We start from the raw sequence: 13325 nt of genomic DNA on the forward strand, positions 1-13325 counted from the left end.
GACGATTAAACTCATCCTGTATTGAATAAGACATACAAGTATATGCCAAATTAAGATGGTTGACACACAAAAAATAAACTTTAAATACAATCAAAGGTGTTTGGAAACTACCAAGGTCTGGATAACCTCTGGGTCATCTACTCTACGTGTCATAAGCCAAACATTCATCTTATCAGTAGACTCCCCCTTACTGGTCATCTACATTTTTTTTAGAAATATGAAAATTAGAATCCAAATAATTTGCAAATATACAATGTTTATTTATATACAAAAATAAAACAATAAAATGTAAACCTCATGCCGTATTTGAGAGAAAGTAGTACGCCCTGTGGTATGAACTATGCCATGAGCTCGCCGATTTTTAGCGTTCCTATTTGCAATTTTCTATAACAGGTTCAACAAATGTAAGTATGTAAATATGATTTGTATGTTTACATATCATAAATATAACATAATTGTATACCTCAGCATCAGAAGTATGCCAATACTCCACAAGTTGTTCCCATTGGCTTGGCACAATGTTCATAGGAACATCAAAGCAAATTTATATACCTGCGGATGGCTCATAAGCTGATGATGATAGCTGCTATGGTGCCACTGATGGCGGACGCACTGATGGTAGGCGTGGAGGCTGAGTACATGGTAGCTGTTGTGGTGCCACCGATGGTGGTCGATACGGTGGTACTAATGGCCCTTCAGATGGTTGTGGCACTAATGGCCCCTCCGATGCTGGCCGATGTGATGCCTCCTCTGATGGTGGTGCTACTGATGTCCTGTTATGTAGCACATCAGACATCATGCGCCGGGGATGATCAGGCTTCCTCTTCCTTCCCATAATAATCTGCAAGCAATATAACATTAATTGACATTAGAAACATAGACAATGGTTTGTCATCAACTATAATATGACATTAATTGAACTAATACAATTACAAAGACAAAGTAAATTAAGAAATTGATGATTAACTACAACCTTGGCCTTAATTGAATTACTAATGTTGATTAAATATCAGCCTATTTGAACATCAACTGTTTCCCCTTCTGCGGCTTCCCTCACCCAACCAACTTCTTCATCACGAAGCATTATATTTTCTTCCAATTGTTGGCTCATGTATGGCTCAATTTGTGGATTAGTCGAACTCATATCAAATAAACCTCTTTGAGACATCTTCACCACGACTTGCCAGTCTGGTTGTAACGGGTCTGCAACATACCAAACTTGCTCTGCTTGGGACGCCAAGATGAAAGAGTTCATTGGTAATTCGATCATCTCGGTACAACAAATGATTGAAGTTCACCAACGTGAAATTGAAGACATCTTCTTTCTTTCTGTGAATGTTGTCAATCTAATCACACTTAAACAACACATGTTTCTTCTCATTGGAATATCGAATCTCAACAATATCTGTCAATTGTCCATAATAGTACACAGACCCCAGACGAGGATTCTTGTCTTTTCGACTAGCATAACTTATGGTATCTGCCTTCAAAGCTACACCATAATTTTGTGTGGCTCGACGATCATCCATGGCCTTTACTCGATACCGAAACCCATTCAGTATATACCCGTTGAACCTCCTTGCCAGGTTATGAGGACCATTTGCCAATAGAATAATCTCTTCAGAAAATATGACATCAGTAGTCCTTCGCAAAGTTTGGACCTATTTAACACGAAAATGTAAAATTTAAAATGTAGATCGACTTAAGTAACTAGAATCTATAGAGTTAAATACATACATGTTCCTTGAACCAAATGTGAAAAGTTTCAAAATGTTCACGCCGAAGTTGATAATCGTCGACACGAGGCATTTTGAGCTTAAGTACTTCAAGGTGTTTGCTGTGTAGATTGAAATTTTAGCAATACAAAAAATTTAGTTGAAAATTCAATAAAACATAATAAAATATTGAATGAGTGACTTAACCTACTTTATGAATGGTTGAACCGCGCTTGTATTGAATAAGATGTACCGATAAGCTTGTACCCAAGCAGTATTATCAAGATAAATGCTTGTGTTTTCACCAATAGCATGACCCAAATTATCAGCACCACTATAGTTCCTCACGGGTCGACTAGATTTGGTTTCCACATCATTGAGATATTGTGCACAAAAATTCATGCATTCTTCCATAAGATATCCTTTAGTAATTGATCCTTCAGGATGAGCTCTATTACGCACGTATTGCTTTAAAGTAAGAAGATACCTCTCAATTGGATACATCCATCAAAACTGAATCGCTCCACCCAATAAGGCTTCATCAGCTAGATGTATAGGCAAGTGCTCCATTATATCAAAAAAACTCGGAGGAAATATTTTCTGTAGATGACAAAGTGTTATAGCGATACGATCTTGAATATATTGCAAATCCGTCGCACGATTCACTTTTGAACACAATTGTCTAAAGAAATTGCTCAATTCAATCAAGGGTTCAATTACATTCTTCGGTAACGATCTTCGAATAGCCAATGGAATAAGTTGTTACATCAGAATATGACTATCGTGGCTCTTAAGACCCCCAATACTTTTATCATGTGAGCGCACACGACGTGATATATTGGATGAATACCCGTCGGGAACTCTTACTTCCTTCAACACTTTCAAGAACAAATCTTTCTCATCCTTGGTCATCGTGAATTGTGCTGGTGGTAAATAGGCTTTATTCGACCCTCTTAACTGCAAATGTAGGGGTTTTCTAATATTCATATCTTGTAAATCACGCCGAGCATTAACACCATCCTTCGATTTTCCTGCAACCCCTAATATTGTCCACAACACATTGTCACAAACATTCTTCTCTATATGCATCACATCGAGGTTGTGTCTTATTAGATTGTGCTCCCAATATGGCAATTCATAAAAGATACTCTTTTTCTTCCAACTGTGGGTGCGATGTCCAGCTTTCTCCTTCTCTACCTGTCTCCTATGCCTCTCCATAAGGTCATCCCTCTTGTATTGGGTTAAAATACCCTCAGATTCTAATTGTAACAACATCTCAGTTCCAGACAACAATTTTGGTTTGAGTCTGACTTCCCGACTACCATCAAATGATACTTTATCCTTCCGTAATTTATGGCCAGTAGGTAAAAATCTGCGATGACCCAAGTATGATTGTTTCCTACTATGCTTCAACCAACACGATGTAGTTTCCTTATTGCAACAAGGACATGCATATTCGCCTTTAGTGCTCCATCCTAACAAGTTTGCGTATGCAGGAAAATCACTAATTGTCCACAGTAAAGTTGCATGCATTTGAAACATTTGATTTGTTGATGCATCAAATGTTGACACACCCTCATTCCATAGTTCTTTCAACTCCTCAATCAACGGTTGCATATACACATCAATCTTGTCACCAGGTCCTTTTGGGCCGTCAATAAGCACGGCTAAAATTAGAAATGGTTGCTTCATGCACATCCATGGCGGCAAGTTGTATGGAACGAGCACAACAGGCCAAGTGCTATGAACTATGTTCATCGTTCTGAATGGGTTAAAACCATCGGATGCTAAGCCAAGCCTTACACTTCGGCAATCATTACTAAAGTCAAGATTCCGACGGTCAAAATCTTTCCATGCAAGGGAGTCAGCAGGATGCCTGAAGACACCATCATCAGTTCGTTCCTCTGCATGCTATCTCATTAACTTGGCCGTCTTGGATGACATAAACAACCTCTGCGACCTTGGCTTTAAAGGAAAATACCTCATCTATTTTGCAGCTATTCGTTTGCCACCTTTGTTAGGACCATTTGAACCACCATCACCATTTGATTTCCATCTAGAACTGTTGCATATGACACATTTATCAAGATTGGTGTTCTCGTTTCGAAACAACATGCAACTGTTGGGACATGCATCCCACGTCTCATACGTGAAGCCCAAATCTGTTGTGACCTTTTGAGCTTTATAATATGAGTCCGGGAGTTTCACACCCAACGGGAACGCCTCATTCAATAACTCAAGCAACATGTCAACAGACCTGTCTGTCCACTGATTAAGCACCTTCAAATGTAAAAGTCGAACAATGAATGACAAAGATGTGAACTTCTGACAACCCGGATACAATTCACTTTGTGCATCTTGAAGAAGTTTGAAATACTTTGCAGTCTCTGCATTTGGACCGAGCTGGGGTTCAGATGCATAGGGATCAGGCCCCTGTGGTTCATTACCCTCAACACTTGTACCGGCATGTGGATTTCCCATAGCCCCTTGTATCATTCCAATCATATCATCCCCAATGTCTAAATTAGCTAATGTTTCATTCTCTCGATTACCATGCAGAGATACGTAAGATTCCCCATGATTAATCCAATGTTTGTATTTTTTAAAAAAACCATTCAAAATCAGATGCTCACGTACACCCTCTCGTACAAAATAGTATCGATTCTCGCACTTCCTACACGGACAACTGATCATCGATCCTTCAACCCTATTGATGTAGGCAAACACAAGGAATTCATCAATCCCATTAATGTATTCGCTCGACATCCTATTTGGCAAATCAATCCAACTCTTATCCATCATCTGTACACATCCACAAAAATATCTCATCAAAGTAACTCTAAATATAATACCTTTAACTCAAACCTATTCAAAAAAATACTCAAAACTCATCTATTTAAGTTTGTCTAAAAAATACTCAAAACTCATCTATGCTCTTTAACTCAAACCTATTCAAAATTAAATTCTACTTTTTTTTTTTTTTTATTACCCAAAATCAAGAGATCCTTTTAGCAAACTCAAAACTCATCTATACTCCGTCACCCATTGGCAACCCCTCTAACCACCGTCACCAGTTACCACTTTCAACAACTAAGACGAACAAAATTTTCAAATTTTTTAGAAGAAAAACAAAAATGAAAACCAAAATACAATCTTTTTTTTTTTTTTTAAATTCAAATGAAGTAAAAAACAAATAGGTGCAGAGTTATAAAAGAAAACCAGAGGGCAGAGGCTTAAGCCCTCCTGGAGTTTGCAGATATCAAGTTTGAAAACCAAAATATAATCAAATACATATATAGGACTATATAAATTCTCAGAATGACTCATCCCTCTCCAATCAAGATTTCATGGTCAGGTTAACGTGCCTATTTTGCTATAAAAAAACAAACAGACACAGATATTTATTAAATGATATTAAAAAGAAGGTTTAATAAAGGTAAATGAATACAGATATGTTTGGTCTCAGTTTTGATTTTTCACTATTGTTTGGTCTCAGTCTCGGTTCTTCACCAAGCCATTCAATATGAGACACCACCCAAAGAAACCACAGTGCGAGAGTTGAGACCAAACATAATTGAAAACACACAAAAATAATAAATAAATCAAGCACAAATATACAGCAAGATTTATTTAATTTTCTCACATCACTAAAAATATAAGCAAGATTTACACCAAAATTAGTCTAGTTAATGGGGTCTGGAAGGAGTAAACTATAGTCTCAGAGGGGTGTGTTCAATGGAAATGAGGGGTAATATGATAAAAATAAATCATTAAATAACTTATTTGAGTGTTCCCAAACCATGCCTTAATACATATTGAATGCCTCTTTATCAAAATAATTTTAATTGTGAAAGTTTGAGATATTGTTATAAATTTTAAATAAAATTTACAGTATTAAAAAAATAAAATTAGATTATGAGTAATTATAAAGGGCCTCAACTAGATATTTCAAAGTCATTTTTTTATTAAAAAAATAATAATAGTAAATAAATAAATTTACAAATAGAAAAAAAAATTTATATTCATGTATATTTTTTTTATTTTTTTTTGAACAGGTAATACATATATATATATATATATATATACACAGAGAGAGAGAGAGAGAGAGCATACCTGAGTAGCTGTCGTTGTCGAAGCACCACCGCACCACCGCTAGCCCTTCGCCGTTCGTCGCTCGTTGTCGCCGCACCACCGCTAGCCCTTCGCCGTTCGTCGCTCGTTGTCGCCGCACCACCGCTAGCCCTTCGCCGTTCGTCGCCCGTAGCTCGTTTGGGGATTTTGGGGGAAAGAAATTTTGTTTCAAACAATTTTAGGGATTTTGATCCAACTGAGCGGCAAAATGAAAGGGAAGAGGGGGGGGAAATTTTTTTTTTACTTTTTGCGACGGGACGGTTTACACCGTCGCAAATGATACAAAATTATTAATAAACCGACGCCGTTTTGGTAATCCTTTTTTCGCGACGGACATTTGCCGTCGCAAATTGTCGAGTATTTGCGACAGCAAACTTATGCCGTCTCAAACATTTTTTTTTGGCGACGGTTCAACACGCCGTCGCTAATACTTCCGCATTTTAATACTTGCCCGTGTAGTTTTATTACCGACGGTTAAACGCCGTTGCTAAAACTATTTTTTGCGACGGTTAATTTTGCCGTCGCAAAAGACCATTTTTTGCGACGGGGAATGCGCCGTCGCAAATGTTTCCGTGTTTTTTGCCCTCTTTTCTTGTAGTGTATGAACCCAAAAAAATTATCTATAGTTGTGATTTGTTTCAAATATAGTTTCCAATATACAATAATTGAATCGAAACTACAAATTACTTTTCAGGATAAAATTCTTTACAATTTTACATGATTCCTAACGTTTTTTGATATAATTCACATAAAAAAAATATTTCTATAATTTGGATGACTTGATTATATATAGATATATTATATTTATGGCATGATAATCCAAATTGTTCATATTAAAGGGCTCGTTGAGAAGATCATCATTGTAAAGAATTAGATTAATCGAAATATTGTAGAAGCATTATTAGATTGACTTTGTCTTCAAAATAATAAATAGTCCTTAATCAAAATTATAATTGTCATCTATTTTTTTTTTTTTAATATTTATGATAAATGTGATCTAAATATGTGATTATGGTTGTCCAAACAATCTAATTATTTGCAAGAATAATCTTTTTGATGAGCATTTTGAAATGAATAATGTAAATTATTGAGGTGGGTCCATGAAGACCCAACAACACCTTAGAATTTATTTTTTCAAGTGAGTGGAAGCCATTCCCTTATATGTACCTGCAACTCAAATATTTTTTTTTTTTAATTTTTTTTTTTAATAGGGCTCACAAAATGGTTGGTTGGTTGGTTGGTTTGGCAGGGATGACCAAATCTTGTTCAATGGGACACTATTCTACGTAGGGAACATGGCACTTAAGGGTGCTTCTCACCTACCTATTTGGAGAACAGATGGTGTAATCATAACAATTTTGCTGCATATGGGACCAGTGGAGTTCCTCTACTACTGGCTCCACAGAGCTCTTCACCATCATTATCTTTACTCTCGCTATCATTCCCACCATCATTCCTCCATTGTCACTGAGCCCATTTCATGTAAGATCACATTTAATATTTTTTCTCTCTTTAAGCATCTATACTCTCGTTTGTTATTTAGGTTGCTATATGTCACTGAATATTTAGTTGGAATTTTACGTCCCCAATTTGAGTCCGAGGTCTATCACAGGACTCACTTTGATAATTCAATTATAGATATTTTAAACACAAATGCACATATCATCCATATAATAAATATAAAAAAAAGAAATGAATCAAATTGATCTAATAATTCTACTAAATGATTTCATCACATGATCTTCAAATGAGAGGTTAAAAAAAATTTAGTGATTTACTTTTCAAAAGTGGAACCCATGGTAGGCCTATGAGCCAGTCCATTGTGAATTGGATTGAGTATTTTTTTTAATTTTTTTTTTTTTTTTTTTTTTTTTTTTTATGATGATTCTTATAAATTCATGGGAGGTGATTGATAAGACGTGGTATTACCATCCAATTATAACTTTTCATGTATAGGTGAAATTAAGGGGTGGCCATACCCCCATTAACTTTCTATGTTATGAATAATTGTACATTATATATAGAATAACTCTTATGCTATGTTTGGTTGGGAGATTTAGGAAGGGATTTGGAAAGGGAAAGGGAAAAAGTGTGTGAAACTAAGTAAAATATAGGTATGTTTTATTCACATTTCACCTACCTTTTCCGTTTCCCTTTCTAAATCCCTCCTCAAATCCCCCAACCAAACACAACATTAAGGTTTTGAAAAATTCTTCTATTAGTTTCCTACATTGCATAAGTATTCTTATAATGTATAAAAAATAATCCCAAATTATTTAATGTAATAGTATATATTCGTATTGATTTCATTATTAAGTTATTGATTAGTAAATTTTCCCTTTTGCTAAAAGATATATTTTTTTCACTATACTTATTTTGACCTATTCTAAAATATATTTTTGTGTTCATCTTTGCTTCCATGTAAGGACAAAATAACCCACTATGCACATCTGTGAGTTTGTGAGTTAAATAGATAAATAATTATATTTATGTAGTGGAAATTACTCTGCCTATATGATGTTTTACGATTAGTTAATAATACCACGTGATGTAATATTTTAGTAATAACAAAATAAAATTACGCAGAATTCCCAATTTTTTAGAAATTAAGGGGTTGTTTGAGATGACTAAAATAAGTATACTTTTTATCTTTTTACAAAAAAATGTGCAGAAAAGTAGAAAGATGATGTGATGAAAAAAAAAATAAAAAGATAAAAAGTGTATACTTATTTAAGATAGCCAAACTTGACCTAAAATTACAAGATTTTGATAGCATTAATTATTAATGGGATATGTATGTGGATGTGGTGGCAGCTGTGATTCATCCATTTGGGGAGCACATTGCATACTTTATGCTGTTTGCAATACCAATGCTGACTGCTGTGTTTTCTGGGACTGCCTCAATTGCATCCTTAGCTGGCTATGTTTTTTTCATTGATTTCATGAACAACTTAGGTCACTGCAACTTCGAGCTCATCCCCAAGAGACTCTTCTCCCTCTTCCCTCCCCTCAAATATCTTGTCTATACTCCTTCGTAAGTCTTTCTTTCCCTCTCTCAATTTTTTTATTTGCACATAATCTCATTTCAGTTTTTCTGACTTATACCATTTCATATGAGTATAGGACTCATCTTATAAGTAAGGGTTCTGTTTGGTTCTGTAATCAGTTTCTATATTTTAAAATTCAATCATGCTAGAGACTTTTAATTTGGTAGCTCTAACCCACCACTAATAAGGTGGAAAAGAAAAAAAGAAAAAAAAAAAAAACAGACACAACACACACTGTGACAGTAGATGGGACTTACTGTCACATCATTAGTGATGACACTAATTAGTGCTCTCACTCATTTTCCTTTAAAATTTTTCTTTTTCTATCTACTTGAAGCTAAAGATATAGAAAAATATGGAAGAAAAAGTATTGAGAGGTTGAGGTTCATTTTAAATAAAAATAAATGATAAAGAAAGTAATATCACAATATATATGTTGCTCAAATGGCGCCGTTTGGGAAGAGGTGGGTGAGGCTAATATAGCCTAAAATGAGAAATAAGCAAAAAAGCGGCACTGTTCATAGTTTTTCAAAAAAAAAAAAAAAAAAAAAAAATAGGCTCTGCGCTGGACAGTGTAGGTGCCTACACTGTCACAGCCTGAAATTGGTACATCAACGGCAAAATTACCATTTTGCCCCTTTATATCAATTTAAAAAATAAAAATTAGGGACAAATTTGTCATTTTAAATTTAAACATCATTCAACACACTTTCCAATACAAGAACTCAACTAAAAATTCATCTCATCTTCGCAAATACAAAATTAAAATAGCCTACTAAAATAGTTAAAAAATCAAATAGCTTACTAAAATAGTCACTTCCCAAACGAGGCCATAGAAAGAACAAATTCAAAGTTAAGATTTCAAGTTTGTGTACTTTTTTAGTAATTTTTATTTTTGTTTTAAATAGAGAAATAGGAGATATGTAATGTAAGGAGAAGTAAACAAATGTTTGAAGACCAAAACTAACCTTTGCTTAATACAATCATATAGTCTGGTTGACATATCACTTTTTAAAATAATTTTTTTTTTTTGACAATTTCTACAAGTGCATATATTTTTGGATAAATTACAAATACATTTTCTGAGATTTGTTTAAATACGAATTGTCTTTTGTGGTTTGAAAAATTAAAAATACCTCCTGGTCAAAATTTTTTATTTAACAGAATTAATTGAAAAAGTGAAATTTCTAACTATTCACCTATACAATAATAAAATTATCTAAATTATTAATTGAAATAAAAATTTAACATTATTAAAAACTATTAATTAACTTGATAATTTATTAATAAAAGGACCTATTTGTTATGAAATTAGAAAGTTTAGGGACATAATATAATTTTTAAAATAACAGGAAATAATTTATAATTTCAGTAAAACTTAAGAGATGTGTTTATAATTTAACCTATATTTTTTGTCTTTATTATCACTGTACAAATAAACACATTTATGAATGTCAGTGTATGATTTTTGTGCTTCAATACGGGCGCATATAAGCTAGTAGATATTTTAGTGAAGCCTACAATAAACTTTAAACAATAATTATTAAATTTTCCCTATTTAATAACTGAGGCCTTGTTTGGCATAAATTAAGGCCTCGTTTGGGAAGGATCAGTTTAGCTAAAAAGTCAAAAAATTATTAAAAAAGTCAAAAAGCTAACAACTCATATCAAAAAGTCAAAAATTCTATTTTCTCTCTATTTTTTGTACATCTTTTCGTAAAATGTTAAAAAGTCATCGCAAACATACTAGTTTTTTTTATCTCATATTTTAGTCAAATAGCCAAAAAATTACAAAATTAGCATGTTCCCAAATGAGGCCTAAAAAATCCAAAAAATCAAAAAGTTACTATCATATTTAAGTCACATCATCTTATTTAAGTCACATCACTTCAAGCCCAACCCATACCCAACTCATATTTCACAAAAAGTCAAAAAGTACACTTATTTAGAACATCCTAAACCACCCCTTAATCTTGACAATTGAATATTATGTCTTATGTGAAATTTGACAAATTGCTAAATTTTTACAAAGTCGTAGTGCCCTCTGGAAAGTAATAGTTTTAATTTAAAAGTCAAAAAATTATAAAAAAAAATTAGAAAGTTCATAATTTATACAAAAAGTCAAAAAAAAAAAAAATTACTTTTTACACATTTTTTTTATAAAAAATTAAAAAATCATTCTAAACATACAAAATTACTAAAATAAAAAATAAAAAATAAAAAATTATTAAAATAATCTATTTTCAAATGAGGCCTTATTATATCTATGGAAAATGTTTGGTAACTCAAAATTTTGTGGCTCAAATGGTTCAAATCTGTCAAAACGACGTCGTTTTGCACTCAAAATCTGTCAAAACGACGTCGTTTTGAGTGATTTGAGTCATTTGAGTCACAAAAATTTGAGCTACCTAGCATTGTTGTATATCTATTTCTCGATGGGGTCCACAATGTCATTTGTATTTATTTATTATTTTTTTAAAAAAAAGAAAGAGTAGAAGAAGTAATTTTCATTTTTGTTTGTTAGAACAACCTGTATACATAATTTCAGAACACAAAATTGTTTTGCTTTGGATCATCTACCATATGTATCATCAAGAAATCAAGACAAAAACGTACCCGAATCAATCGATGAACGGTTAAACGGAAGCGTGATTATCAATAAACCGTTTGTTATTGATTTTGTTATTGCCTTCTAATCCTTTTTTTTACCAGTGCCTTATCATTTCTCCTTGAGAGGATATAGAAGAAGAATGGTAGTTCTTGTCTTATTTGGCAGGATTAGGGACCATAATAATTTAAAGGTAAAATCGGTTTTTTCAAAAAACAAAACCGTGTGGCAGTTTCTATGAAAACCAACTTAGCCAATTTGTTTTAATTTCTATTTCTGCCCCTCATAGAAATAGAAATTATACAACTAGTATCTACACATTAGGTCCATGACACATATACCCTTAAGCCTATTAACTAAATTGAATCACTTAAATTGTAGGCTTCTTATAAATGATAACACCACATTTAAATATGTGGTCCCATTGAGACATTATCTAACAATCTCCCACTGAACCACATATGTAACCTGACAAATGTGCTTAACTTTAGTGAGCTCAGAAATTTGTTATCATGACCTGAGGGTATCCAAACAATCTTGTCCATTAACTATATTGACATAGGATCAAAGCGGTCCTCGTTACATTAATCGTAACTCGACCCACCAATGGTCACGTATACCAATACAGCTAAATGACATAGATCAATCATGGATGCGTAGCATGGAAATTACATGTAATGTGATCCATATATGCCTATTTCCAATTGGTCCTACTAAACTTTATTGAGATCAATACTTCACAATACGTAACAGAGTGTAATAAACTAAATACTTCATTTCTGCGTAAATTAATCTAATTAATCTAATTACATAGATAAAACTCAAGGCTGACATAAAGCAGTAATATAAATACAAACTCCCACTAAACCAAAATGTTCTCAAATAGAACAACACCCATATGAGCAGTGTGCTCATGAAAGACCTTGGGTGGTAGTCCCTTCGTAAGTGGATCCGCTATCATGGAGTTTGTCCCAATGTGCTCTATGGAAATCTGTCCACTCTGCACTCTTTCTTTTACAACTAGGAACTTGATATCAATATGCTTTGATTTTGTCAAGCTCCTGTTGTTATTGGAATATAAAACTGCAGACTTATTGTCACAGTATAACTTAAGTGGTCTTTCAATGCCTTCCAAAATACGCAACCCAGTGACAAAATTCTACAGCCATATCCCTTGGTTTGATGCCTCATAACATGCTACAAACTCTGCGGCCATGGTGGATGAAGCTATGAGCGTCTGCTTTGCAGACCTCCAAGAAATTGCTCTGCCAGCTAACAGATAAATATAGCCTGATGTGGATTTCCTACTGTCTTGGCATCCAGCAAAATCGGAGTCGGAATATCTAATGACCTCTAACTTATCCGATCTCCTATATGTGAGCATATATTCCTTTGTTCTCTGTAAATATCGCATAACACGCTTGACTGCTTTCCAATGATCCATGCCAGGATTACTTAAATATCTGCCTAACATGCCAACTATGAACGCAATATCCGGACGCGTACATACTTGAGCATACATTAGACTTCCTACAGCCGAGGCATAAGGAATCTTCTGCATTTCTTGAATTTCAAGACTGTTCTTCGGGCATTGACTGAGACTAAACTTGTCTCCCTTAGCAACCGGGGTTTCACTTGATTTACAATTTTGCATGCCAAATCTATTGAGTACTTTTTCGATATAGCTCCTTTGTGATAATCCCAGAATACCCCGAGAACGATCTCGGTGTATTTCGATTCCTAATACAAAGGAAGCATCACCAAGATCTTTCATTTCAAAATTCTTAGATAGAAATCTCTTGATGTCATGCAATAAGTTTATAT

General features: G+C 33.9%; 1 protein-coding gene across 3 annotated transcripts in view; it reads left to right on the forward strand.

Moving 5' to 3' along the window:
* LOC114261760 (very-long-chain aldehyde decarbonylase CER1) overlaps positions 1-13325 on the forward strand; it is a 58489-nt gene that overhangs the window by 12882 nt on the left and 32282 nt on the right. For all 3 annotated transcript variants that reach the window (XM_082916351.1, XM_082916352.1, XM_082916353.1), the window contains exons 3-4: positions 7096-7328; positions 8661-8880. In XM_082916351.1, coding sequence (XP_082772477.1) covers positions 7096-7328; positions 8661-8880 — 453 coding nt within the window. The remainder of the gene's footprint in view (positions 1-7095; positions 7329-8660; positions 8881-13325) is intronic.

The sequence above is a fragment of the Camellia sinensis genome, chromosome 2 (genome assembly GCF_055761805.1).
Source record: "Camellia sinensis isolate YWXY chromosome 2, ASM5576180v1, whole genome shotgun sequence".
NCBI lineage: Eukaryota > Viridiplantae > Streptophyta > Magnoliopsida > Ericales > Theaceae > Camellia > Camellia sinensis.